At 39.8% G+C, this 26,904-nt stretch overlaps 1 protein-coding gene across 1 annotated transcript in view; it reads right to left on the reverse strand.

Moving 5' to 3' along the window:
- Positions 1–4,199: 4,199 nt before the first annotated feature.
- The window catches only part of COL19A1 (collagen type XIX alpha 1 chain), a 185,335-nt gene continuing 162,630 nt past the window's right edge, over positions 4,200–26,904 (reverse strand). The window contains exons 38-47 of the mRNA XM_061989050.1: positions 23,562–23,606; positions 21,509–21,553; positions 21,338–21,400; positions 19,764–19,799; positions 19,562–19,606; positions 14,276–14,446; positions 13,026–13,092; positions 10,978–11,133; positions 4,570–4,647; positions 4,200–4,336 (exon numbers count right to left, since the gene is read on the reverse strand). Of these exons, the coding sequence (XP_061845034.1) occupies positions 4,200–4,336; positions 4,570–4,647; positions 10,978–11,133; positions 13,026–13,092; positions 14,276–14,446; positions 19,562–19,606; positions 19,764–19,799; positions 21,338–21,400; positions 21,509–21,553; positions 23,562–23,606 (843 nt within the window). The remainder of the gene's footprint in view (positions 4,337–4,569; positions 4,648–10,977; positions 11,134–13,025; positions 13,093–14,275; positions 14,447–19,561; positions 19,607–19,763; positions 19,800–21,337; positions 21,401–21,508; positions 21,554–23,561; positions 23,607–26,904) is intronic.

The following is a 26,904-nucleotide window of genomic DNA, read 5'->3' on the forward strand; positions in this document are numbered from 1 at the left end:
CCAGTTTAAGACAAAAATACTAGTTCTTAAAACATTAGTAGGCTGTGCTGCTACTCAATTGTATGAAGTATGCTGTTGGCAGTTTTTATTAACCACAGCAGACTCCCAGCTTCCCTAGAGACAAACATCATTACAGTGGACATAAATGATGCCTGAAAATGGGACATCCCACCAGTGCATGATGTTCTGTAACATGTACATACACAAAACACAGATAAAAGCAACGTTTCCTGAAAATATCCAAGAAGGGCAGCATTGCTACAAATGCCACCGAGCAAAAGTAAATGGATTTTAGAGAAAAGAAAAGAAAAAAGAAAAAGAAGTTGGGCTCCAGAATAAAATGAGGAACACTGACTCTCGTGCTGTGAGCTGTGCAGCACAGGGTCATTTCTAGCACCGCTAAGCAAGTTCAGCCTGGGCTTTCTCCTTTGTACTAAGCTCCACCGTGTGGACAAGAGCTGGCACGGTGCAACCTAAGAAAAGTTCCGCTCTTATCAAGTTCATGATGTTCTTCAGGCAAAGAGAGCAGTTTCCTACACAGCAGTTTGAAAAAAATCCCAACGCCTTCTAAATAGATGATAAGGCAATTTACCATGAAATATAGCAGTCTGACCCTGAACTACAACAAAGCTTACAGAGCTTTTAAACAGAGCTTAAAGCATTCTGTCAAAGGCATTTCAGTTCAAAGGCCTGTTGAACGTAAACATTGCCAAACCAGAAAAACTGTCATGCTACTGGAAAAAAAACAATCCTCCACGTTCCTTGCAATGCCAACTGCAGCACAGAATGCTCAAAACAGATATAAAATGGACAGAGCAAATTGCAAAATAGATTAGCACCCCTTTGCCCTCCCTGCCCAGTTCCCAAAACAAGTATGTGAGCCTGAAACGGCAAATGAAATGTCAGGGGCCAAACCTGAAAACCAAGCAAAAGCGTGTTTCCAGCTACATACTGCTTTAAATTCTAAAAATACAAAGTAGGAGCAAGTCAGTGTGAAGGAAAGTTAGGCTGGGATGAATGCTGTTCTACCTCAGTGAAGAAAGTGGCATTTTTAATAACACATAGAGACAGCCCGTATAAAAAAATACCCGTTTTCTCATATGAGAAAATGAAAGTGGGCTTTTAGCAAAATAAAAAATAACACAACAAGGTAATTACCAAAGTTACCTGCAAATCAACCCAAAGTGTTCAAATACGTCTTAAAAAGACCTTTAGATTCGAGCCTATAAAAAGAAAAAGGCATCTGTAGGAAACATAGATGAAAAAATAAAACTTCTTCAAATATAAAAAGTGTTCTGCTTTCTGATAAGTTCAAGTAAATTAACATACAGCAATTGCATCTGGCAAATAACAGATGCTCGGTCTCAGCTAAAAGCCCCAAAATATACACATACCACAGACGCGGCACCGTAGCCTATGTACAGCCTTCCAGCGCGGGGGCTGCTTGGAAACCTCTCGGTCACGCAGATATCCTTGACAAGACAGCACCCTTTTTGATAGCATCACAGGAAACCAAGCTTCAAATTAACTTACCAAGTAAAAAAATATTTCCATTTTTACATATATTGGAATTACTAGAGAAGTAAAAAGAAATTGATGAAAAAAACCCACGTCCATGCGAGATCCCTGACCAGCAGTTCATTTGACTGAATGGGAAACAGCATGTGGGGCCTGCTCCTCCACCGGTGTATGAGGGACACATGGCGGGGTGAGGCCTGTGGCGTGACAGGCCGAGCTGGGCCAGCTGAGCTGTGGCCCAGCAGCCACAGGCACCTCAGGGCAGACAGGCGCTTGGTGTCAAGCCACCTCACCAGCTCCCAGTGTTCACACGGCCGTGGCACGCTGAGGGCCAGGTCTGCCACGGCGGTCAATACCATGGGGCAAACTCAGACATGCTCCATGGGTGCGGGTCGTCTGGAATGGGAGTGGTGTGTTTTGAGGTAAGCACAGGTGGGACCACTCGTTCCCAACGTGCATTTGCCCCTGCGGGATGGGAGCCCGCCACACTCGCACAGTGGAGAATGCCCTGCCCTAGGAAAGAGGCAGTTGGGAGGCAATCCCAAGGACAGTGAGGGACAAGCAGAAAAGGAGGAGTGAGGACTGTGGTCTGCCTGTGGGCTTTGACCTGTCAATCTCCCTCCTCACGAGGGACAAAGTATGCTGACCCCTGCAAGGGGTCTCCAGCTGTGAGGTGTATTAGAGCTCGCAGATTCCCTTTGGGAGACAGTTTCACAGTACACCACAAGGTTTCTGCTATCCTCCTTCTTGCTGCCCTCTCCCACCTCAGGTGCTTACTCTTTTATCTGAGTTTACTTAAACATCTTTCTTGTGGTAAGCACCTTCTTCCCTCCAAACATCTTGTTAAACATGTCAAACAGGTATGCTCTCCACTGTAAAGTGTGCCTGACGGCTTGCCTGTGCTCCTCAGCTACCTGGGTTAACTATCACCACTTGCGCTCCCCGTGCTCCTCCAGTCTGGGTGCAAGCGCTAGGATCTCTATTCAGAACAAATGTCAATGTGTTTCTTTTTTTAAAGACTCTCACCAGTCATTCCTTACTGCTTTTAAGCAAAACCCAGAAATCAGCCAGATTTGTGTCTCTCAACAGCTTCTCTGGAACCCAGTGCTTCCAATTTGAGCATGCTTTCCTGGCAGCTCAGTCCTGCTTAAGCACAGAGTTGCCAAAATCGCTTCCCTGCCTGGCGTGGGAGAGAATGATTGGCTTCCTAATGATGGGACAAGAGCCCTCAGCACTACTTTTGTACTATGGATTTACGTTGAGGTTGTGGGTTATAGCTGTCCATGTCTCATTAGCACCTTCACTTTCTATTGCACTGTAGCAAATTATGTAGGCTAATATGGGATCACCTCTTTCCTGATAACCAGGAGAGAAACTTTGGCCAACCCTCTTCCCTCCTTTTCAGAACTAGCCTATGTGATTGATTTTCTCCATCTTTTCTTTTGCTCGGCTCCTTGAGCTCTATGAGATTTACACTTTGTTCAGTTTTGTTCTTCGTTGACAATGTCTGGACCTGTAGGACTTACAGAATGTATGCTAACTGCATGCAGGTGTGCTTTCTGTAGTACACCTTTCCAAAGAGGGTTCTGCATTCTTTCCAAATTTCTCTCCAACACAAATAACTTCTTTCAACCAGTTATTAGGAGTTTTGCATTCTACTGTTTCCACGTTCTCCTCAAGCTTAATTTGGCACATGATTATTGCAGAAGGAAAAGGAAAACTGTGGCACCAATAAGATTAGAGGCCTGCGAAGTTCCCTCTTTGACTGTCTCACTGTGTATTCACCACTCTCTGCTCTAAAGCAAGGAGCTGCCTTTGCTGTGAGCAGACGTAACAACTTAACTTAATCACTGGCAATACTACACTAAATCCACGTAATGGGTACAAGATGTGCCAGTCCCCAGTTGGGAACATCAACAGCAGCCCCTTGGCAGTTTAATATCTGGACTATGCCTAACCATGACTAAACGAACACACAAAGCCTCAGTTGGGAATATATCCAGTCGGGAGAGATGCTTCTCAGGGCTACACGTGGTGCATTTCCAGTCAGTCTGAAGCTAAACATTGGATGGGATTAGAGAGATCATATACACATCTTCCGCTTCCTTCTTTGACATCTAGGAAGTGACTGGTGGGTAGCGTTCGTGGTGCACAACACAGATCCAGTTCAGAAGGTGTGCCAGAGCTTCCTCAAGGGATGTGAACGTTTAGTCTAAACAGAGTTCCTGGTGCTCCAGCTCAGGTCCTGCATTTGCCATGAACAGGTGTGTGCTTTAAAACTTCAGAAATGCATTTTCTTCACTTAAACTTCACCACCAGCAAGAAGAAACAAAGCCACCTTACATACTGAAGCATACATACTGTCTTAAGTTACAATAAAATAGTTTTTGTTTGAAGAAAGAAGCTTATGAAAATTATTCGGGCCTACCCTCTCCTCTAAGCAATATAAATCTGAGAAACATAACACATGGAATGCAGTCTGGAAAATACATGTCGTCATTTCAGAATTACGACACTGCAAGTAACACAGAAAAAGGCCCAATTCGGTGCCTTAGAAATTATCTACAGACCATACAGTGTCGAGGGAACAAAAACTGCACTAGATATTTCAAAGGTCAAATTAACTTATCGAGAGGAGTGAAAAGTGACTGTGAACCCAAGTGTCTAGGGGAGAGGGGTTTTTATTTCCCGCTGGTGCGTGACCGAGTCTGTGATATGTGGTAATAGCAATCTGCTGGATTGCATCTGCCGTCGGGTCCAGGTGGCCCCTGTGGTCCGGGCGAGCCTGGTGTTCCCGCTGGGCCTGGCAGGCCAGGAGCTGGTAAAACAAAGTCAGAATTAGTAGAGGCCTTGTCAGAGAGTGTGCAGTGCCCTGTGCTTCATCACTGACAGCTGCACATCAGCTCATTCGCAAGAAGGCAGGTGGGTCTGACCTCATGCTACGACCGCGCTCGGGAGGAAAGGCATTGGTGTAAAACCAGTGTGAAAGCCAGAAAGAAAGCCTGTTAGTTCAAAAAGAAAGGTAGGAGAAAGAAATTTGGAGACTTGTACCTGCAGTGCCGGGTGGTCCAGGGTTCCCGGGCAGTCCAATTCCAGGCTCGCCTCTTTCCCCTTTCTGTCCTCTATAACCTACACACAGAATAGAGATATGAAAATAAGAGCATCCTCTTTTTATAAACAGTGATCTTTCATATATCTTGTTCACAGGAAATGATCAGGACAGATGTAACTGGAAAAACACATGCTCACTTCTCTTTCAGAGAACGGTATGTTTTTCTGAGACAGCTCTTATAAATTCCTTCTGGAAAATACAGCATTTCTAGTAGTAACTGTTGAACCCTCTGCCTGAGGACTCTGGCTGTGTCAGCTAGTTGGGCCTTTCTCTGAGATTTTAAGTTACCTTCTGGTAAATTCCTCTACTAAAGAACCAAGGACCAAACATGTACTCTGCTCCAGTGTTACCTGTTTGATGAAGCGTTGTAAAGCACCAACCCAAAGGCCATCTGGAGCCTGACCAGCCTTTCTCTGATAGTCCACAAACTGAGCAAGACTTTACCCTCTCCACTCCCCATAAACCTTCATGTCTGCACTTTGTAGACTGCAAACTGGTAATTGTATGCTTAGATATTCTGGAAGGCCCTCCAGTATTACACAGATGTCCTCATGTGGAATGAGGCATCTTAAGAGCTTGTGCAGATTATGGGTTCCAGCATGCAAGTCCTGCTTTGACTCAAGTGGTTGTATAGTGTTAACAAAGTGTGGTTACTCATTGGTAATAGTAGCCCCACTGTGGCTATCGGTATAATGTTTTACTTAATACTTCAAGTTAAGAACCCATCTACAAATGTACTTTTTTTGTGTTTAGGCCATGTAATTTATGTAGGATGGGATGAAGGCATTTTTAAAGGAAGAAGTTTGGCATTTGCCACAACTCCTTACTTTAAAAACGATTACAAGGAAATCTTCCCTCCTTAACACCTCAGGCGTTGGCATGTAAGGTGACACATATTGAAGATTAATTTGACAATTTCTAGTCACATATGGAATAAAATTTGTTCTGCTTCAGGGATCAGTATATTTCCTGTGTTGCATATGCCATACAAGAAATTACTTCTTATAAAGAGCTGTAACTTAGTTTGACTTAAAAGAGAAGAGTCACGGTATCAGTCTACCTGATGTCTCAAGAAGATTAACGGACACTGGCAGATGGATGGCAAAGGTTGTCTTGTCAGTATACTGCACCCTATGGCAACACTGGTACTTCACAAGACAATCCAGAAATAAACTGTTTTAAATGCTGTGGGTACCAATTCATGGCTGTTATGACAGACACAATGCAGTAGGAATGATACACAGAGTATTCAAGCTTTCTGTTAAACACAAGCTCATTGTACACTTTGGTAGAAAGTCTATTACCTCTTGCAATCACTCTAGGTTTTGAAACAAGAGCATCAATTATCTTACTCTTCTCTTAGCATCCCAAGAACATTACAGTGAGCCAAAACCATTAGAAAATGCATGCAGAGTGACATGCATAACAGAACAAAATGAAATCAACTGTTTAAAAGCTCATAGAGAAACAAACTTAGTATTAATCATGCATTCTGGTCACTGAGTTAAGCAGAACTGTACAAGACATATACACTCACAGGCTATAAAGTCTCAGAAAAGGGAATATGCAGGTGTTATTATTCAATTTGCTCTTTAATGATCATAGCAGTATTACTAACTACATCAAGTTGGTTTGCTCTGAAATTCTTGTGAAACACAGTAGTAGTTGCTACTGTTTGAGAAGCTCAGTCATACAACCACAGATCCATTACATTTCCTATTTATTATATATCTATTTCTTAATTTACAATAGATAGTTACAGTACAATGCTCACTACAAACCCAGTTAATGATAATTGTACAAAGTAGTGCTGCCACTAACAAGAGAGGTTTTGTATTTCTTTAGTTATGGGGAAAAGAGAGAAATCACAATGACAATGCATCACATTTACAGTCTCCATCATAATGATTACTGTAGGTAACCGCAACATCGTAAATGAAAAGGGACTGAGATAGACTGAAAGATTCTGTAAACATCACTGGAACTCAAGACAGTAATTAAAAAAACCCACAACAGGACAAGGAGCAGTTTGCCAATGCAAAGACATGATCCAGGATAGTGTAAACCATTACTGGCTGTATCTGAATACACATACAGAGGTGTGGTTTGTACGCTGTGGCAGGTCAGTTCTGTTGACACTGAAGTTTAATTAAAAAAACTCCCAGATATCTTATCTAAAAATAAGGCTTTATTTAACAGATTGTAAGCACATTAGTAAACAGGCCTATATGTAAACAATCTGAACAATGTGGTGTGTGATTCTGGCAGGAAAACATTTGATTTTTAATGAGGTATATTTCGTTCAGAAGTAGAGCCATGATTACACTTCTAGTGGATAATATCACCCTCTCTCTGAACTTAAAGTGACAAACTCAAACGCAGTCCAAGGAAAATATTACCATACACATAAATCAGACTTTGATTTATTGTTTTTAATGTAAAGGCACATATAAGATGCTGTCTAATTTTACTGGTAGAAGTACAGTTTCAGTAAGAGGTACCTGCATAATTCAAAAGGTGACTGCCTTAACAGTCTTTACCTGGATTCCAGAAGTTTTGTTGTGATTTCTGAAACCCAGATGTTGTGGTATGTAAACATGTACCCAACATGGGTAGTGTGGTAAACACTTGGTAGCATTATGTAGCAAGTATATGTTCAAACAGATAAGCTTTCCTCTGCTCATAGATGAGTGATGATAGCTAAAATACAGCTCTCCACAAAACGTCACAGTCAGAAGCATCACTACCGCAACATTCTCAACTCTACTTGGAAACGACACAAGTTCACGTCTATGAACTTGGAGGTAAAAAGTTCTCTCATTTAAACACCTCCAAAGGCATTCCATCTGTCTCATAGAGAAAGATAACGCAGCACCTGAAACTTGCACTCCAAGTATCTACAGAAATCTGAGGTTCTCTAACATAAATACAAGACAAACACATTAGCATGACAGGGAACAACAAGACTCAAGCATCCACAGTGTTTTGTTATGCAAATACTCTGTGTTCCTAAAGACAAACAGCTGCAAAGCTACAGGGAGGGTGCTAAGAGCAGGCCCTCTCAACTCCCCTCTAGTGCCCACTGTGTGTTTTATCTCTCTCAGCTGAGAGGTAGTAGCAAATCAAAACTAGATGAACTTCACTCTCCACAGCAAAGAACATTTTACAGGAAGTAATGCTTGAAACCAGTACAGCTATTTCAGAAGAATGACTAGACCTGGACAATATCCACTACACTGTGTTCCTGGCAGCCAAGGTTTCTATGTGCTCCCATCATACAAATTAATAATTATAACGAGACAGATATTGTACAACAGAGATTAACAGAAAGAATTTTCACTATACATCACATGGTGTTTTCTTTCCTGAGGCTGATGTTGGACTCCTGAAGGCTACCATGAATTATGAGGGCCTACAAAAAACTCATTTCCTTAATTCGACAGAAACACAGAACTTCTTTTCTCTACTGAGAAAAAAAAACAATAGTCATACTAACATAAAGGATTCCTGGACTGAAAAATTATCTCAAGGTGCATAATGGACCAAAATTCACTTACTATTACAGTTCTAGAAATCCAGTTAAGTCAATGGAGTTAGCTGATTTAGATCCTGTAACACATGACAAGCTTACTGTATGCAAATGCATGACATTGCTATAGCTTGCCTATTTCAAGGCTTGAAATAATCTTCCTGTTTCCCTGTGAGACATTATCATCCTCTAAACCAGCTAAAGAATAAATAAGTTCCTATGCTCCCCCTAAGCAGATGCTGTACATTTCACTGGTGATGCTGCCTCAGTCTCAGCTTGCTGATGCATATGTCACAGGTTATTTCTTTACAATGAAGGTATACATATATATAAAATTCTCCCAATCACTACTGTATAAAGTCTGTTTAAATACCAATTGCATATTTCATAATTTAAGTTGCAATTCTTTGTTATTTTTTTGCTGGCATGTCATATTTTTCTTGAGGCCATCCTTTAATATAAAGAAGTATTTGTACCTGAACTAGTGGGAAGTATCTGAGGTAGACTACAAACAATATTCATGAAGGCCAGCAGGTAACATTTCTGGACTTCATTAGAAGTCTTCATTAGAAATGAATGACTATGCCCAAGAGTCTGGCAATTCCTTAAATACGCTTTTTGAAGATCATGCCTATGCTTCCAAAAGCTAGTATCTCTGTCTCCTGTTTCTGGGACTAAGCCCTAACTATTCCTTTGCTGTCCAGACAGAGGCTCTGGTGGAATCTGGCCAGATCACACCAGATAAGTTCCTGGGGCAACCAGCACCACAGTCAAGGTGTAGAGAGGAAGCAGAAGTTAAGCACCTCCTTGGACAGACAGTGTCCTTTCCCATTGGCTGGCTCTAGCAGGCTCTCTGCTCAGCATGCAGCATCACAAACAGGCTCTGGAGGTATTCACAGAGGTCCTGTTAATTGCTCTCCAAAAGTATCTACAATTTTTCACTGGTTGTATAGGACAAGCAATTGTTTTACTCTGCCAACCCATAGCACGTAGCGAAACCCTGAAGCTGTCAATCTGGGCTACACTCAAGTGAGAAATAAGGGTCTCAAGTGAGAAGTAAGGAATCTCTGTCAGTCATCACGAAATGTGTATTGTGACTTGGGCGTATGTGTACACAGCATGTCACCTTGGTGGTTTCAGCCACATAGACATGTAACAGGCTTCTCCAAGAAGTCTTGTCTGCTATACCTTGTATGGCTGAAAATAAGCTGGAATATGCAAGAGTGCTTTTCAGTCTGCTCAGAGATCTGAATTTCTTTTTACTGTTAGCACAAAACAATAACACACAGAGGCAGAACTGTGAAAGGCATGAAGGGTATTTTTAAGTGTGCTTCTCTTATGGGACTATCTAATACTCAGACTGTAAAAAGGAGACAAGACAAAATTTTGGTTTTCTTTCCTTGGAAGTATAATTTCATGTACCTTTATCAGAGAATTAAGTGCTTCTCACTCAGTTTACCTTTTACTATATCAGAAAAGAGTATTGAGCATATCAGTAAAATAAATGGAAATCCTGCATACATGGGGCACTACTTTTACTTAAGCATAAGGCATGACAAAGCAGCTTTATTTTTTTTCAAGCATAGCTATCATCTTTACTCTGGATGCTTACTAGCTGGAAATGAAGCCTAGTACAACATTCCTCTTCCCAGAAGCATCAGAGACTATCCACCACATACATCATCATCATCATTGAACAATTTGGCACTGACATTGAAGTTGTCTGTTTACAATCATCTGAATATTTAAGTAATAATGAAGTCAGTGTTGTAAGGTTCTAAGCCTTTCATTGTTTTCCTTGATCCTTTATTCTTGTTCTTCTCATTCTGAGCTCATCACATTTTTCAAGCTTCTGTCAGTGGTTTGCTCTTATCAGTGTTAGTAAGTCTTTTTTCTTCTGATAGCTTTAGGATCCACACATCTTCAGCTTTGCTCTCATGTTCTTCATTCCAGTCTGACTTGCTCTGACTCCAGAGCAGACCAAACTAACAAAAGATAATAAAGAACTACCTACAGATCAACTGCAAATTACATGTTGCCCACCCACAGGATATTATTCATCGCTAAATTCTTTGTTCCTTCTATTCCGTTCTTCTCTTCCTTTTAATCTCTGAGAAGCTGACTCAACAGCAGAGCACAGCTATCATGAGCCTGGATCCCTTAAAGCTAATTTTGCAGTGAAAAACAGTTCAGTGAAACAACAGTCCTATACTACCCAAATGTACAAAAATCCACTGCACAGATTACCTTTTGGGGTATAGTGAGAAGCTAATTACTTTGATTTGTGAAATTAGGTAACTTCACTGCAAGAATCCACATGGTAGTATTTCAGTTTTCACTGCTGCTTAAAGAACAGTATTTGCCTTCAGTTTTTCCTCCCCTGTGTTATCTCAGGATCAGCTGAGAGCACTCAGACTTGGAGATCAAATTTTGTTTCTTAGATAAGATGGTCTGTCAATGTGGAACTGTATCTAAATAGTTTCATTGCAGTGCCTGTGTTTTTCTTTCTTATTAAAGCATTTTGGAGAAAAAAAATAACTGCTACAGTAGTCTAGATATCTGTCAGCTGTAGATATCTGTCAGTAATTAACTTTACCACTTATTAGAATAAAATGCACCGATTAGGAGTTTTTAATCAGTAAAATCCACACGTTTACTATGGGTTAATATTTAGATATAGTCTGGAAAAACATAAGTACAGTTTTAAAAGTTAATTATTAGGAAGCTAGACAGGTAATCCTGGCTTATTTAATAATCATCAGCAAGTGTATAAAGATTTGAAGATGTAATAAATAGGAACATTGTTTGGAATTCCTACCTTGAATTCCACGTTCTCCTGGTGGCCCTGGCAAACCATCCTTTCCTGGTGGCCCCGGTAAACCATCTTTTCCAGGGGGCCCTGGTTTTCCGTGAGCTTGGGAGGCAAGCAATGCAGCAGGCAGCTTCAGCTGGGACATAAACTGAGCCATCCTTTCTTCATTAACAAAGGACACAAGAAAAAGTGAGTAAGAAATCTGATGGCAAAGTACAAGAAAACCAAACACATCTCAAAGCCTCAGCTTAAGCAAGTTTCTGGGAGTAAGGTGTTTAATACTTCTGAACGTTAAGGTATTAAATGATCCTGTAAGTACTGAGGCCTTTGGTTCCAGCTCAGACTCATGTCTGAGTCTTTATCCTTTGCAATTATCTGAATGAATTTGTACTAACATTTTTATTTCTCCTCTCTTTTACTTATGTATTTTAATGTTTAAAATTATTTTTGTTCAGGGAAGTACTTAAAATACATGAAGACAGAAGAACTAGTACTTAACACCTCTATGAAGGGCTATCATATCTTTGTAACTCATGCTAAGTTGCTTAAGTACTGCAAACAGTTCTTGGAATGATCTCTAAAGGCCCCTTCCAACCCCTACCATTCTATGATTCTATGACTCTAAGATTCTATGTGTTGAAACCCTGAAAACAATTATGACAAAAAACCCAGTAAGTGCTCAGCAAACATTATTAACTGCAGAAAGTACAGCATGAACTCTTCATGCTAGTAGAATAAAATATACTTGGTAACACTTCAGTGTTTGTTTGAAGGCAGACAAAATAGGTACTAACTTTGAATCTATCTCATTTATATTGAATTAAAATACTTCACCAAGCATTCCACAATTTAGCAGGTATTTACTGTGGTGGAGTTTTAAGAGTTAAGAAAAAAATTAAAGAGTGGGTATCAAACAAAAATAAGCAAGGTAACAAAATATAAGGCAAGTGAAACAAAGCCAAAAATAGATGATCTGTGGGAAACTAGTGAGTTGGAGAAAAAGGAATAGCTATAAAGACAAAAAACAATGTTCCCTGCAGACAGAACATTTTTTAATAGTTTCTTTATATGAAAAGACTAAATACTTGTTACCATTCTATTTGAATGGGAAAAGGAGGCAACTTCAGCCAAAAAACAGGTTGAACTCGTAAGGGCTAGCATCAAAATACACAAAATGGAGCCTTGTTACAAAGTGAAAAAGTGTCTGAACAGTTTAAAAAGTCTCAAGCTTGGTATGATTTATCCTGAAAAGAGAACAGGTTTTGTATCCACAAATATTAACCACAAAATAGCTAAGCATATTGCAGACATAAGAAATGCATTTTGCAGTTGATAAAAAGCTACTGTGTCAAGAGGTGTCTGAGCAGAAGCTTGTTTCAGACATCTACCTGAGTCACAGCTTTTCAGCCTTCATTAAAAAAAAAAGCTGGGGAAGAAAAATATTTCCTTTTCCAAGTAAGGACACACTTAAGAAAGCTTACATAGTACAGAGGCCTGGTCTGAATCTGGCATTTGTCTAAAACTGATAGTGGTCTGCAAGGCAGCTTTGGAGCTCAGGAGGGAGGTTTACTGAAAATGCACAGCAGTTTAGACCTGCATGACTGAAAGCTCCAAACCTTTCTCTCATTTAGATAGTCATCCACTATGAAGCCAAAATAATTAGGTATTTCTCTTGTTTCCACTTCAGTAGATCTTCAATATCGTAATCACATCTTGTAGATACATATGCAACTGCAACAATGTATGATACACATGTATTTACAATGATGTATACACGCTTGCTATTATGATTTAGAGTAAACTACCTTTTAATGCTAATGCTTTATGTAAGGAATGACTCTGGTTAACAGACATCATAATTCATAACTGTTTGAACATCATCAGATTAAGCAGACTTAAACAACAGTTAAACACAGGTAAAGCAACAGGGCAGCTGCTAAGTCCACTGTATGCTGGGTGACATGTAAAGAAATGTATAAAGGCTGTAGGGATGTAAAACATTCAGACCAGAAGTTAAGGTTTATATTTAGCTGTATAATACTTCATTTTCTTACCTTCAAAAACCTTAAGAACCTCTTGTTTAATATATTTTTTTATTTCTTCAATTGAAACTGGATCAGCCTGATGAGGGAAAAAAACGAGACATATATTAGAAGAAAGATACAAAGGGCATGTTATCATGCAACAAGAATTAAAAAATACTGAAATTAACACAAAAAGTGTAAAGCTTTCAAAAAATTTTAAATATTGTAATATATTTGTGTTACTCATTTAACTGCAAGGGGCACTTTATTTCCCTTTTATATTATAACATTATAAAGAACACTAATACCATGAAGTGGAAGAGGCACTCCCAACTGTTAAGATCATCAGCATGTTATCTGCATGGAAATCAGTCTATATAAGACAGTAAAGATGTCCAGTGACACTGCTGTGCTTTACTTGCCTTTTGCTTAACACTTGCCAACTTCTTACCTCCTCTAGAGACTGTTTTGATGCACAGCCAACTAAAACTGCATCACAGGATCAATATCTTCCCTGGAAAAAAATTTTAGAGCCTTACCCTATCTGACTGAGGGTGAAAAGAATCCATAACACGGATATGTGTGCAGACAGAGATAAACTAATACATCTACAACTGATAGGCAGCATTTGATTGTCTTTTTAGATTTTTTTTAGCATTTAAAATATTTAAATATTAAATATTTAAAACAAAATGTTTCCCTTTCTTGAGAATCGGTTTTATCTGTGTCCTTTTCCTTCTCAGTTGCAAAGACTCACACTTTAGCTCTTAAGCTTATGAAAAACATAAAAATTAGTAGTATTGAATAGTCACACTGGTAAGTCAGGAGCTAAAGAGATAAATAATTAAAGATTATCCATAGCACATATTTAAAAAAAAAATGTTTTGAAAGAACTGCTTGATCATCTGGGTATATTTTTTTCCACCTCTTAACTGAACTCTGGAATTACCTCAGAGATATCTTAGTCACATTCCATTTAAACATAAGGAAAAACTCTTCTACTATTCAGGTGAGGGAGCCCTGGCACAGGGTGTGGAGGCTCCTTCCTTGGAGGTTTTCAAAACCCACCTGGACACATTCCTGTACAACCTGATCTAGGTGAACCTGCTTCCACAGAGGGGTTGGAGTAGATGACCTCTGAAGGTCCCTTCCAACCCCTACCATTCTATGATTCTATGATGATACTGTGGTAGTGCTTAGTCAATTTCTGCTGCTCAGCATGTGCTACCTTCACATCATCTGAATTTACAAATAACCAAGGAAAACTTGTATTTACTTACTGGAAACCCTGGGGGTCCTGGTAAACCTGGAGGACCTTGATGACCCGGTGATCCTGGATAGCCTCTGTCTCCTGGGGGCCCAATAGGACCCACATCTCCCTTTTCTCCTGAAGGGCCAGGTCTCCCTCGTTCACCTTGTGGACCTTTGTCTCCAGGAATACCCTGATCTCCCTGTGTAAAATAACAGCAGAAAGAAAACCATTGTGCATAGTGGAACAGAATATGAAAACTCACCCAAGGATGTTAAAGTTCTTTGAATTTTTGAAAATTTTATGAGTCATGCAGGGAAGCTGATTTTGCAGGCTAACCCTTGTCTCTGAAAACACTGCAAGTAATGTTTTGTTTTCTTTTAATGTTGAAGTCAATGACCAAAAAAAAAATTAGCTTGACTCTGTAACCCACTTTTCAAGGACAGAACTTGGGTGCACAAAGTTTATAGCCTTTACATAAGGATATAAAAATGTCCTATGTGGCACAGGTAGAATTTAGGTGCTCGAATTCCCCTCAGGCACAATGCATCAGGCTTGTTTTCTGTACCTTTCCCTAGAAGCCTACAATTTTATTTCTGCAGGTACACAAAATTTCAGCTAATCAAAGAAACAACAAATCCATTTCTAACAAGCAAATTCCTTGCAAACAAAATAAATTAAACATTCTAACCAGCAACAGCTTCCATCATGGCTGAGATGGCATTTACATTTTTGGTGAGGAATTAAGGCTTTTAGAGTGATGTACTATATTGGTTATTAGTTCACTGAACTGCAGCTGTGGAGTAGAGCCACAAGTCACATGTTTAGACTGTTAACAAACAGCTGGCAGTTCTTAAGGGTCACTGACTGCCCTTTCTGCATCAGTTAAGCTAATGTTAGCCTCCACCAGAAGCACCAAGAATTGACTACATCATCATTACATAAATCCAGAATCTACATTTATGAAGGGTGGATAAATGAAATTAATTGCATTCTTAATCAATAGCAACTCCCGGTGCACTGTATTCAGATCTGAAGCATCACTGATTGATAAACCAACAACAGTGTAATTATACTCTGTATAACTCTTAAGTCATATAAATATGACATGTAAAGATTGAAAAAGAAAGAAAGGTAAAGATGCAAGTAGGAAGTTGTATAGCATTTTGATCACCTATCTGTCTTTAAATCTGTATGATTTCCAGTGAGTTACAGCTTATTACTGACTCTTAACTGAGCCTCACTACAAAGAGTACTATAACTTGTGATGTTTTATTGCATTAGCTGAAACCATAATGCATTCCCAGCTGGAGTCTGGATTGCCCTCAGTAAGAGTACAGTACCTCTGAACTGTATTACAAGGAAAAAAAAATCAAATGACAAAATCTGAGAGCTCCTCATCATCTCACATACACAATTTTAACCTCTGCAGTGGGCTGACCTTGGCTGCCTGCCTGGTACCCACACAGTTGCTTTCTCATTCCCTCTCCTCCACAAGATGGGAGAAAAATATGAGATGAAAAGCTTGTGAGCCAGGTTATGCATAGAGAGATCATTCACCAATTATTGTCAAGGGAAAGCTGACTGAACTTTAGGAAGATTAATTTATTTGAAATTAATAATAGAGCATGATAGTGAGACCTTGCCTTCGACCCTTTCACCTCAGGCTCAACTTCACTCCTCACTCTTCCACCTCCTCTGCCTGAGCAGAGATGAGAGGATAAAATAATGGGGATTGCAGTCAGTCTTTAATGCTTTGTCTCTGCTGTTCCTTCCCTTTCAAATTCTGATCCTGCTCCAGCGTTGGATCCTTTGCATGGGATACAGTCCTTCGTGAACTTCTCTAGCATGGGTCCTTCCCACAGGCTGCAATTCTTCAGGATTTGATTGCTCCAATGTGGGTTCCCCACAGTTCCTGCCTGAAAACCTGCCACTGTGTGTGCTCTTGTCAGTGCAGGTTCTGCCAGGAGCCTGGCTCCAGTGTGGGCTGTCCAGTGTCTGCAGCTTGCTTCAGGGCACATCCACCTGCTTCAGCGTGGGGTCCTCCCCAGCTGCAGGGGAACCTCCCCCAGCCTGCCTCACCATGGGCTGCAGGGCACCCTCTGCTCTGGCACCTGCAGCACCCCTTCCTTCTTCACTGACCTTGGTATCTGCAGCATTGTTGCTACATGGGGCCATGTCCTAGTGTCTTCTCACAGAGGCCAACCCAGAAGCTCTCCTGTTACCAAAGCCTTGTCAGATAAACCCAATACAATCTGTCAACCTCCATCCAGTATACAGCTATTGTATCAGGACATGTTTTGCAACACTTTGAGAAATTCAGGGCAGAGGAAGACTGACTGAGAAGTAGAACTTCTGTAGTTTGCAGGGAATAAGCTTTTACTAGGCCTTGACAATTTTTTGCATCTCCTACTTCAGCCTGAAACATTATAAGAACAACTCCTGCTCTACCATATGTTATTTCAAAATTGGAAGATGTATAGCCTTCAATATAATTTTCAGTTTAGTCATATTTTTGAGATTGGAGTCCATCATAGGAAGTCACTGACCAGAATATTTTGTCTGACAGTAGAATCATAGAATTGTTACAGTTGGAAAAGACCTTTAGGATCATCAAGTCCAACCACTAACCTCACACTGCCAGGCCCATCCCTAAACTAAACCATATCCCTCAGCACCTCATCTATACATCTTTTGAATATCTCTACGGATGGTGACCTCCCTGGGCAGCCCATTCCAATGCTTAAAAACCCTCTTAGTGAAGAAGTTCCTCCTAATGTCCAATCTAAACCTCCCCTGGTGCAAATGAGACCTCCCCTGCCTTTAAAGGAGACCACACACACGTGCATGCACCCACATATATTAAAAAAGCTTAGAAGGAGCCTTCACTAAAAATGTATTTAAGGCATAAATATCCATATATAATTTCTATGGTTTCTAACTCTGCAGAGTAGGTATGGATAGCTATTTTACTAGAAATTAAGAAAAATGGGTTTCTCCAAGACCATTGTCCTGATCCTGGAACTGCTTTTCTTCTAAATGATTTCTATTTTACAGGCTGCCAATGTGTAGGAGGCAGATCAAATACTACAGCCACTTTTCAAACAAGCATTTCTTTTAACTGCCTCCAGTGCTGCTTTTGTGTTTGGAAGAGGCCCATTTCTTCCTCCAGATTCCTCTTTAAACTCTCCTTTACTATGAATTCTAGAATAAACAGGGCAAGACATTTGCATTTTGAGATCTCTGCCTATGGTGCTGATTTATTCAGTCCTCCTCCTTCCTAGTGTTCTGTCTCCTGCATTTAATGTTGTTCTATGTACTGTGCAGAAAGGACGACAGTTTTGCTTGTGCTTCTACACACTCTACTCCAGTGGGCTCACAGTCTGTGATCAAGATATTCAGATAATGGCAAAAAAGGAACCATCCAGTAGTACTTTAAATCTGTTGTTGTTTAAATGACTTGAAAGGTGTATTTCTGATTTATATAAATCCCATGTTTTCAAATGGTTTGTCACTCAGTTTCTAAAGTAGAAGTAACAGCACTAGTTAGTCACTCAAGGGATAAGAATACTTCAGGTCAGGTGACTTTTTCCTCCTTAAAATGGATCACACAAAGATACAGAGGTGAAAACCTCAAGAGTTTTATTCTGATCTTTTAATTTTGATGCTGCTCTTTTCTGTAGTTGCAACAGCTGGTCTCAAACAGAAGGAGTACACTGTACAGAAGCAATGATAATGGCTGCGAGAAAACTTCGACTTTGTGTTATTTTCTGTAATCACTGCAACCCCTGTCACAGATTCAAGTCTGTAACACCTGATTCCAGGGAGGGAGGAATAATCAACTCCAACCCCCCACCAATCTCTTGTCCACAATGCAGACTTCTGCTGTGCATTTTGCTGCTGTTTCTTAGGCAGGTCCCTCCTTGTTTTCAAGGAGCCTTTTGCAGCAGAATTGTAAGGAACAACGGACAGCTTTCTGAAAACTGCACTCAGATACTGCATTAGGCATATTTATAACTTTCCTGTTGTAAAAGGTTGTGAGAGATTTTGATTATCACTTGAGACAAAAATAGTTCTGGAAATTGATTTAACATGTATCTATATATTAATGTATTTTTATATATATGTGTGTATGTATATTTTGCTCTGTACACAGAGAGATGGATTGTGACACATTTGCCAGTGATCCCAGAAGTGAGAGTAGATGCAGGTATCTGTGATGTCTCTGAGAGCAAGCATATATCCTTTCTTACATCTATGACTATGTGTATATGTGTGTGCCTGTATGTATTCTGTCACTGATGAGACTAGAATATACTCTCCTCTCTTACCCTGAAGCTTCCCAAGTTTCCCTCCCATGAAGCAAGTTAAGGCCGTGTCCTTGTCTCTCACAGTCCTTTTCAACATCATCCTCCCTGTCAGTATGTTTCAAGGTCATGCATTTACAGGCCCAGCCTCTTCTCCTGGTTGTACATGTACAGTATTATTTAGCAGGGCATTCAGATAGATCAAAACTGAGAAGGTCAAGGTTGAGCTGTGCAATGCAGTACACAGTAGGTGGTATAACACACAAAGGTTCTCACATTTTATTTCTGCTCTTAAAGACAGAAACAGAACACTGCAAAATGTGATTTTTTTATAAGGGAGAATTATTGTAATAACAGTTAAAACCTCATGTCTCCTCCATGTCATAAAGAACCATTTCCTTTTCCAGACTACCCGGGGAGGTGCTTTTCTGATTCATCACATAAATGTATCAGTTGGGTTGTGACACCGGAGATTTTAACAGGAGCAGACCATGTGGTAGGATTTTCTTTGCCCTAGCAAAATAAAGATCATGTCTCTCATCTCCCATAATGATTCCTGTCCACCATAATCTTGCCACCATGATCAGAACTGTCCACTCTGGGAAGCAGAAAGGTATTGCATTGATACTCCTGCTGCCTAACAAGCTTGTTTTATATAAAACATGATTTGTGCTTGTGACAAAGATCCCAGGGTTGATGATAGGGCAAGCTTTAGAGCTCTTGCAAAGCCTGACAGCATCAGAACAGGATTAGCTACCTTCCAATTTGCAACCTATTGATCAATTTACACTGTCCAAGCCAACTTTGTTAGAAAGTCTGTAAAATGTGTTTTTCCTCTGAGTGCAGAAACCAATTCAATTGTAATTCCTTAGAGGACTAAACCTGTTAGATGTCAAAAAGACTTCTTGGAGTTCACAGAGAATGACTTGGGTTTGCCTGTAAAATAGATGTTGATAAGGTGCTTAGATGCTCACTGAAAAGAAAAAAAATGATTAAAACACAGGACTTACACGTTCTCCTTTGGGTCCTCTGTCTCCTGGTCTCCCCGTAGCACCCTGAAAAATCGTTTTTTCAAAAGATAAACATATCACTTAAAGGCTTTTTTTGATATTAATCCCTTTGCAAAACTGAAGGGAACTGCCTGGGACTTACAGCTATGGTGTCTGTAAAGAATTAAAATATACTAGTATACAAAAACCATCCTTTGCTTACCGGAGGACCTGGTGACCCATCTTTTCCATTGATTCCCTATAAAAAAAACCCCAATCAATTTATTAATAAATTTGCTCTTTTATATGCATTTTAAAAATATAAAGGATAAAGCTTAATGTTGAGTGCTGCTATCTGTATACATTCTAAGGTTGCAGTGGCAGCAAACTGTGTAGTTATGATGTTTAAATACTCAAATATAGTCTCCAGACATGTGAAATAATAGAGCTCAGGGCGATATTGAATTGCAAGCATATTACATTTGAGCCAAAAAAAATTATGTATCAATTTAATGAGGACACAACTATAAATGACAAATTATGTGGAAGTTCTGCAAATGTGGAATATGGACCTGCACATGCACTTTGCCAGTCCAAGCTAGTCATTATGCAATCATAGAAGAAATTCCTCTCATTTTAGATATTAGCACTGATGCCCTATTACCTTTCTGCTGTTACAGAGTTAAGCGCTAATATTAACCGGGCAGATCCATTCTTTGGCCTTTAGGATGTGTGGCATGGCACAGCTTCAGCCTCCTGGGCTAAACATATTTCCTTCCCATAAGGAGGTGGTCTCACTCATACCACCTGCTGTAAACAGACCAAGGTCCACATTATTCCCCGAACTGGAAGGTACCATTATCCGAGAGCCCTACTTAGCATGGGCCAAATAATGTCAGAGACTATGTTAGCTGCACAATGCCAGATAGCTGCAAGATAAAGACTCTGGCACTGTTCAGTTTATTAGGATATCCACGGATCTGCACATGCAGCAAACCCACTGCTATTTCAGTAAGAAAGAACTTACATGAGCAAAGACATGAGGAATATTTCCTTCCCTCTCATGCTGCAAAGTGGAGTTCTGCACAGATTACACTTCTTGGGCCAATTTTCTGCTGAAGTTACAGAAACTGTCTCTTTTTTCAAGACGGAAGTGTAACATGGAGATGGGCTGATGAATTGAAATGGTCTGCTTCTCATGCTTGTCCCCAAAACACCAAGTTTTGGGGAAGACAATGAATTCTGTACTATCCTAGCTGAACCACTTCTAGAATATAAACTAGGTTGTTTTAAACCAGCGCAGACAGTGCTGATTACACTGCTGTCACACTTTATTAAATAAAGAGGTTAGATTAGACATCCCAAGTGAACAGTAAATGCTTCAGCTGCAGTGTTGCATCACCTGGATACAGAAGAGTTATGATTTTTTTTCAGAGTCATGAAGCACATGCTTCTCTATCTAAACTGAAACAGAGAATACATTTTGTCACATCATCCTTTATAAACTGTGCTGAAAGTCTGTGTTAATATTCTCCTGAAAAAATACACAAGGATCTCTTATGTCAACAGGATCCAAAGAACTCTCTAAAGGCAACATTTCAGTAATATTAACTATTAAAACATCACAATACCAGGAACTCTTGACTGGATGGGTGATACTGAGCAGTGTAGATCTAAATGTTCTTCAGAAATTACCTAGCACTAAGCAGGATGTAATCTCATTCCTTTTGCAACTTCTGATGAACTAGGATGCATCCTTTTGTAATGAACATTTACATTCAATAAGAAATTACTTACTGGTTTTCCTTGCGGCCCTTCTGGCCCAGGGAAGCCTATATCTCCTATAGGTCCTCTTTCACCCTAAGAAAGAAGAAAACACACATGGGAATCTGCATGTAAAATCTTGCATTTGGTGTTTGAAATATTTGTGTGTTAATCTAAAAGTCTAGAACTTCAATCTGTACTTACAGGTTCCCCTGGCATCCCTGGTGACCCGGGAGATCCTGGCTTTCCCTGCAAAGAGAGAATGTTACAAATTCTAATTACTAGAAGGTAAAACTTCACTTCTCTTAGGTCAAAAACAAGAGAGGATATGTATCTGAGTGAAATAGTCATGTTATTGTTCATGAAAGGCTTTAAAAGAGGAAAAAGAAATATTTTACCGGACTTTTTAAATGCACCATGATAATCTGGCTCTTGTGTACAACGTAATCACATGGTTTTCTTTATCCTGTCTGAATACCAAGATAATGTTTTCATGAATTTTTCTTCTATAACACCATGAGAAGTCATAATCAGATCAAAGTCTAGCACTGTATACGTGAAATTAAGATTTTTTTTCCTTCAAGTACTTCCTTATTACTGACTTAACACCTTCTGCAAACTTTCTTCATGCTCTTTTTTGTCCACTTTTATTGTTGTTTTATGTTCAGCTTGCTATAATTAGCAATTCTTTCTCAACTCATCATTTAAATGGTGATTTTAGATGTCTTCATTAGTGGCATCACACCAATGCCACTGACAATTTCAGGAACGACAGGACTGAGGTTTCAAGCTGAGGAAATAGGTGTTGGTGGTAGTATTTGCAGAATCTCAGTCTAAGCTTCCCTGATAGATAACCCTGCTCAGAAAAATGCCAAAGCTAAAATGAAAGGCTTATATTCTCAAATGGGAAAAAGAGTTCACTCTTCAAACTAAGGAACAATGTCAGGCAAGGAGGATAAACTATCTTCCAGTAAGATATGTGGGTGTAATTAAAAAACTCTTCCTAGACTACTAAAAATATTATCTCTATTATGTCTATTAATTTGTTAATTAAAACTGCTTAGCATGAAATGTTAAGGCAAGTAATTTATTTCAGTGGATTTTATTAGAATGAAATGTAATGAACAGAATGCAACTCCATCAGTGTTGAAGGGAAGTCATTAAATATTTCATATCCAGCTAGAATAGACAGCAATAAGACTTGGAACGTATCCACTGGGAGACACACAGGGAATGAACAATTGTGATCATCTTAACTAGTTACCACTCTATCAATTCACAACATGAAATATATTTCACAGCAACAAACTTTGAAACTCTTATATGGGCTATAAATCTCAGAGAAATACTTCTATTTTCCCCTTAAATGTGAAAATTTCACTTTTTTTTTTTATGGAGAACTTAACTAAATTAAGCTATTTAAGCTGATGTTCTCTCTTGGAACTCAGTAAATAGATTAAATCAGTGGCTAATGGATAATGGGAATGCTTAGCCACAAACTTGTCTTTATTTCATGAAACACATATTCATCATTTAAAAAACGGCTCCTGAATGGATTGGTAGCTGCCCAAATTTAATAATAAATGTATTTGCATATAAATAACTCCATATTGCCTCCTGAAATATGGATAAACTTTTTTATTAAACTGGGAATGCAATAAAAAAAAATGGTGTCTTCATTTCCTTTAGGAACACAAATGAATCATTATAATTTCAATTTATCATTAGTTACATTCACTTTCACCTACAACAAAGTTTCTGGATGACTTTCAGAAACTTCCCTGAGTACCACATGTAAATAGCTGACAAAGCATTCCCCTAAAGCAAATGTTTGATTGACTTGATATGCAGATCCTCGAGGATTGCAATAACTAATGTTCATCATTTTCCTCTGTGATAGAAAGATGCTCAGAAATTTGCGCAGGCCCAGGAACACAGAAAACATTTTTATCTATATTAAACTGAGACGATGAGAAGAATCTCATATGCTTTCTTAACTAAGCACATGCAGATTCAAATTCCAGCTTTATCATGTATTCACACCATTTCCACCTGTCATTTTAACAATAACATGAATTCTCGGTGGTATTAAAATTCTAATCTCTTCAGGAAAAACACATCATTTTTGTGCCTGTCTATAAAGCATTAGTTCCACAACTGGTGTTCCACAAACTGATTGAGATTGCAGCTCAGTACCTGGCTTGACCTGTTTCTTCAGCTTCTAACAAATTGAGTTTTCTTTAATGAATATACATACCGGTGTCCCTGCTACTCCTGGCGTGCCAGCTGGTCCACGGTCACCCTGAAGAAAAGAGAAATCTGTACTTAAATGGTAACACTCAAAACAGAAGTTTCTTTGTGGATTCCCATTAAAACCTGAGAAAGGATTATTCAGTGAACTGAGGGCAAGAGGCCAGGCTTTGCTAAATGATAATATTTACCTCTGCCACTGACTCATTTCATAGACTTGAGCAAGTAATTTAAATCCATTGTTTAGGTTCTCTCGTATAAGGTAATAATTTACACTCTCTCTCTTATACTCCACTTGAGGCCTTCCTTGAAAAGGGATGGAAAGTGCCTTAATTATCTGTAGTTTTCTAAATAATTATTTGTGGTCATGATAATGACAAAAATTCACACAGAGTAATTCACTATCATATCAACATCTCCATATTTAGGATGTATCTTTCGAAGAAGCTTTTGGTTTCCCACTACTCAGTCATTTCATTTCCTGTGGTCTTTTCAAGGCAAAGGTTCTGCTTTTAGCATACAGTCACCTTCACCTATGCCTCAAAGTAAGACAATGGCTTTTGTGTCAGAGCTGATGAGAGATACGGGTACAAATTCTTCTTTCTCTCTTGAGAGGACTAAAACTCAAAGCAGACAAATGGAGCTCACCAGTGGTAAAACTAACTACACATCAAGATTTGGCGCAAGCCACTGCTGACATGTATTGGTTTGTATCACTACACTCTGCTAGTGTAACGTTGATTACAAATGTAAGTAACAAACAAACAGAAACCTAGTTTCTAGAATCATGTCAGAAAAGCTCTGGCACAGGTAAAGCCATACTAACAGGAGAACATTTTTGTGACATGAATTTATGTTACTTGGAGCTCTTTTTGCAAAAGCTCTGCCAACATAGCTGCAGCCACATTCTGTTGTGCAGAAAGCAACAGAAGATACTGAGATTTCTGGTTTCTGTTCTTATATGTAATGTTGATCTGTCTCATTCTCATAATTTTATTCAGGTAGCACTATGATAATGCTGGCAATTAGAAATCCTTAACTCAATTACACTAAGTGTAGGCAGCTGACAAGTTAAATGTCTGACCTAGTGTTTGGAGGGAGAAGCTTGCTTACAGATCACAGTTTAAACTTTCACACTCTGCAGACTAAGAGAAATCACTTAATGCAAATTCTCCTCTCCGTGAGGAACACAACATATACTTCACGAACATTTTGGCACCCAGTACCTGTAGCAGGGAATATTGGCTGGAGCACTGTCCTCTATCCCTGTGATTATTCTGGACATAGAACTTACACTGTGGTGTTTTCCCTATATTGCACAGCCAAGCCAGAAATTCCTAACGATTCCCTTGCAACTTCTGTTAAGGGTTATTCTGATCCTTTCATCAATTTGATTCGCAGCACGGCTGCACAATCCACTGTGTCAGCACAGCTCGGGAAAGGGATATTTTACCCAAAGGACACAGAGGTCTTAAGCCAGTTTATGAAAGTATCACAAAATTACTGCCAACATTGTCTGTGGAAGATGGCATTCTGCTACACAGATGTACTTAACAGCTCTAAATTAAAACCCAGCATGCGCCGTACTGTTGGGACTGGCAGGCAGAGTCTGGGATTCTATCCCTTTATGTGCAATAGAAATGTGGAATTTTGACCAAATTTAGTTAAGGAAAGGGTATTTTTACTTTGGGAAAAGGCCAAACACTCACTTAGCCTGTTTACATGATCCGCTCCATTGCTCATTCCCTTTATTTAATTCTTGCCCCCACTTTGTCTCACTTAGACCTGTAATATCTCCCTGTGTTTGTTAATTTTAAAATCAGATTAGTCTTTAATTGCTTGTAAATTAAAGTCTTCCAGAGCAAGAATCACTTAATGTAATTTAAACATCTAGTACAGACACCTACCTTCGATCTTGTCACTCCCATTCTCTACTCTTACTCTGCACAAGTAGGAGTAATGCACAGTGACACTGAGAGAAACTGCATTTACATTGTTATTGCTGTATGAAGTCACTAAATAACATGCAATTCTAAAAGCTGAATAAATAATCAATTTTAAAGAAATTTACTCTTTTTTCTTCTTCAATTTAGAGGATAGCAGCAAAATCAAACTGTTTTCACTGACAGAAAACATATTTAGAGGTTTTTTTTGTACTTTGCCATACTTAGAAATTAACAGAGATCTTGAAACGTTTAGCATTTTGTGATAAGCTTTTCTCTACATTCAGATCAACCTCCACAACTAGTAAGTGAAAGGCTAAAACATGTGACTAGCTGTAGAAAAGGATCATCTCCTAGCACTGGAATGCAGACTTAACTAAAGAAAGGAGCTGGAGAATAAGGCACAGTTTGGGATGTGCTCTGGTGGCATCATAGATGCAGTATGGAGTGTAAGAGAAACAAAAGAGAAACAAGGACCTTTTTCACAATAATGAGCAACAGTCTGAGAAAAGAGATGTTTTTCTTCACTTTGGAGCAGGATGAAATCTGATGGGAACTGTAGGCAACCACTCTCTATTTCTACTCCTTTCTGTACTTTTACACTCATTTGAAATAATCTCTTTTTTGTTGTTTTTTTATGGAAGCCTTGCATTCAGTAGGTCTTGGCTAATTCAGCTACAAACTATTCTTCAACCCTATAGCTATGCCATATGCCTTAGAACAAGAGAGAATATAAGCAGAAGACGATGTTCAATAGAGAACAAGAAGTAGTGGCCACATTTAGGAACATGTTAACTATATTACGAATGAGTAATAGTGTTCTGGTTTAGCAAGGAGCAGCTTTTGGCTTAGTAACAGGGGGAGCGGGTTGCAGTGAAGACCCGGTAAAGAGTTTGCGGACTCTCCCCCGGCTCCTGGGTTCAGACCCACCTCCGGCCTGGCTGGGCCAATCTGGCGCCTCTGCCATCACTATTTAGGGGACGGGAATTTGAAGTGCTGGCAGGAGGTGTAAGAGTGATACAAGATGGAGGCGACCACGTGGACCCTTCAGCCAGAGAAGGAGGAAGGAAGGAGAAGCACTAGACCAGCGACTCCTCTGCAAGCCGTGGCGAGAATACAAGCTGTGCCCCTGCAACCTATGGAGATCCATGGCAGGACCGTGAGTTACCAGCAGCTCCATGTGAGTGAGCCCGGATGGGCGAGGGACTGTGTGGGGAGACGGCCATGGCCCAGGCCGTGCTGGAGAGCCTGCGGGCCCAGAGCAGCCCCACACGAGAGGCAGAGAGGAGCTGCAGCCTTTGGAATGGGTGCGCGTCGGAGCAGCCCGTGCAGGGCTGCCATGCGTGTGAGTTACCCCACGGACTTGCAGGGAGGACTGGTGTGGAGTTCACCCGTCCTGAGGAGGGA

The sequence above is a fragment of the Colius striatus genome, chromosome 2 (assembly GCF_028858725.1).
Source record: "Colius striatus isolate bColStr4 chromosome 2, bColStr4.1.hap1, whole genome shotgun sequence".
Classification (NCBI taxonomy): domain Eukaryota; kingdom Metazoa; phylum Chordata; class Aves; order Coliiformes; family Coliidae; genus Colius; species Colius striatus.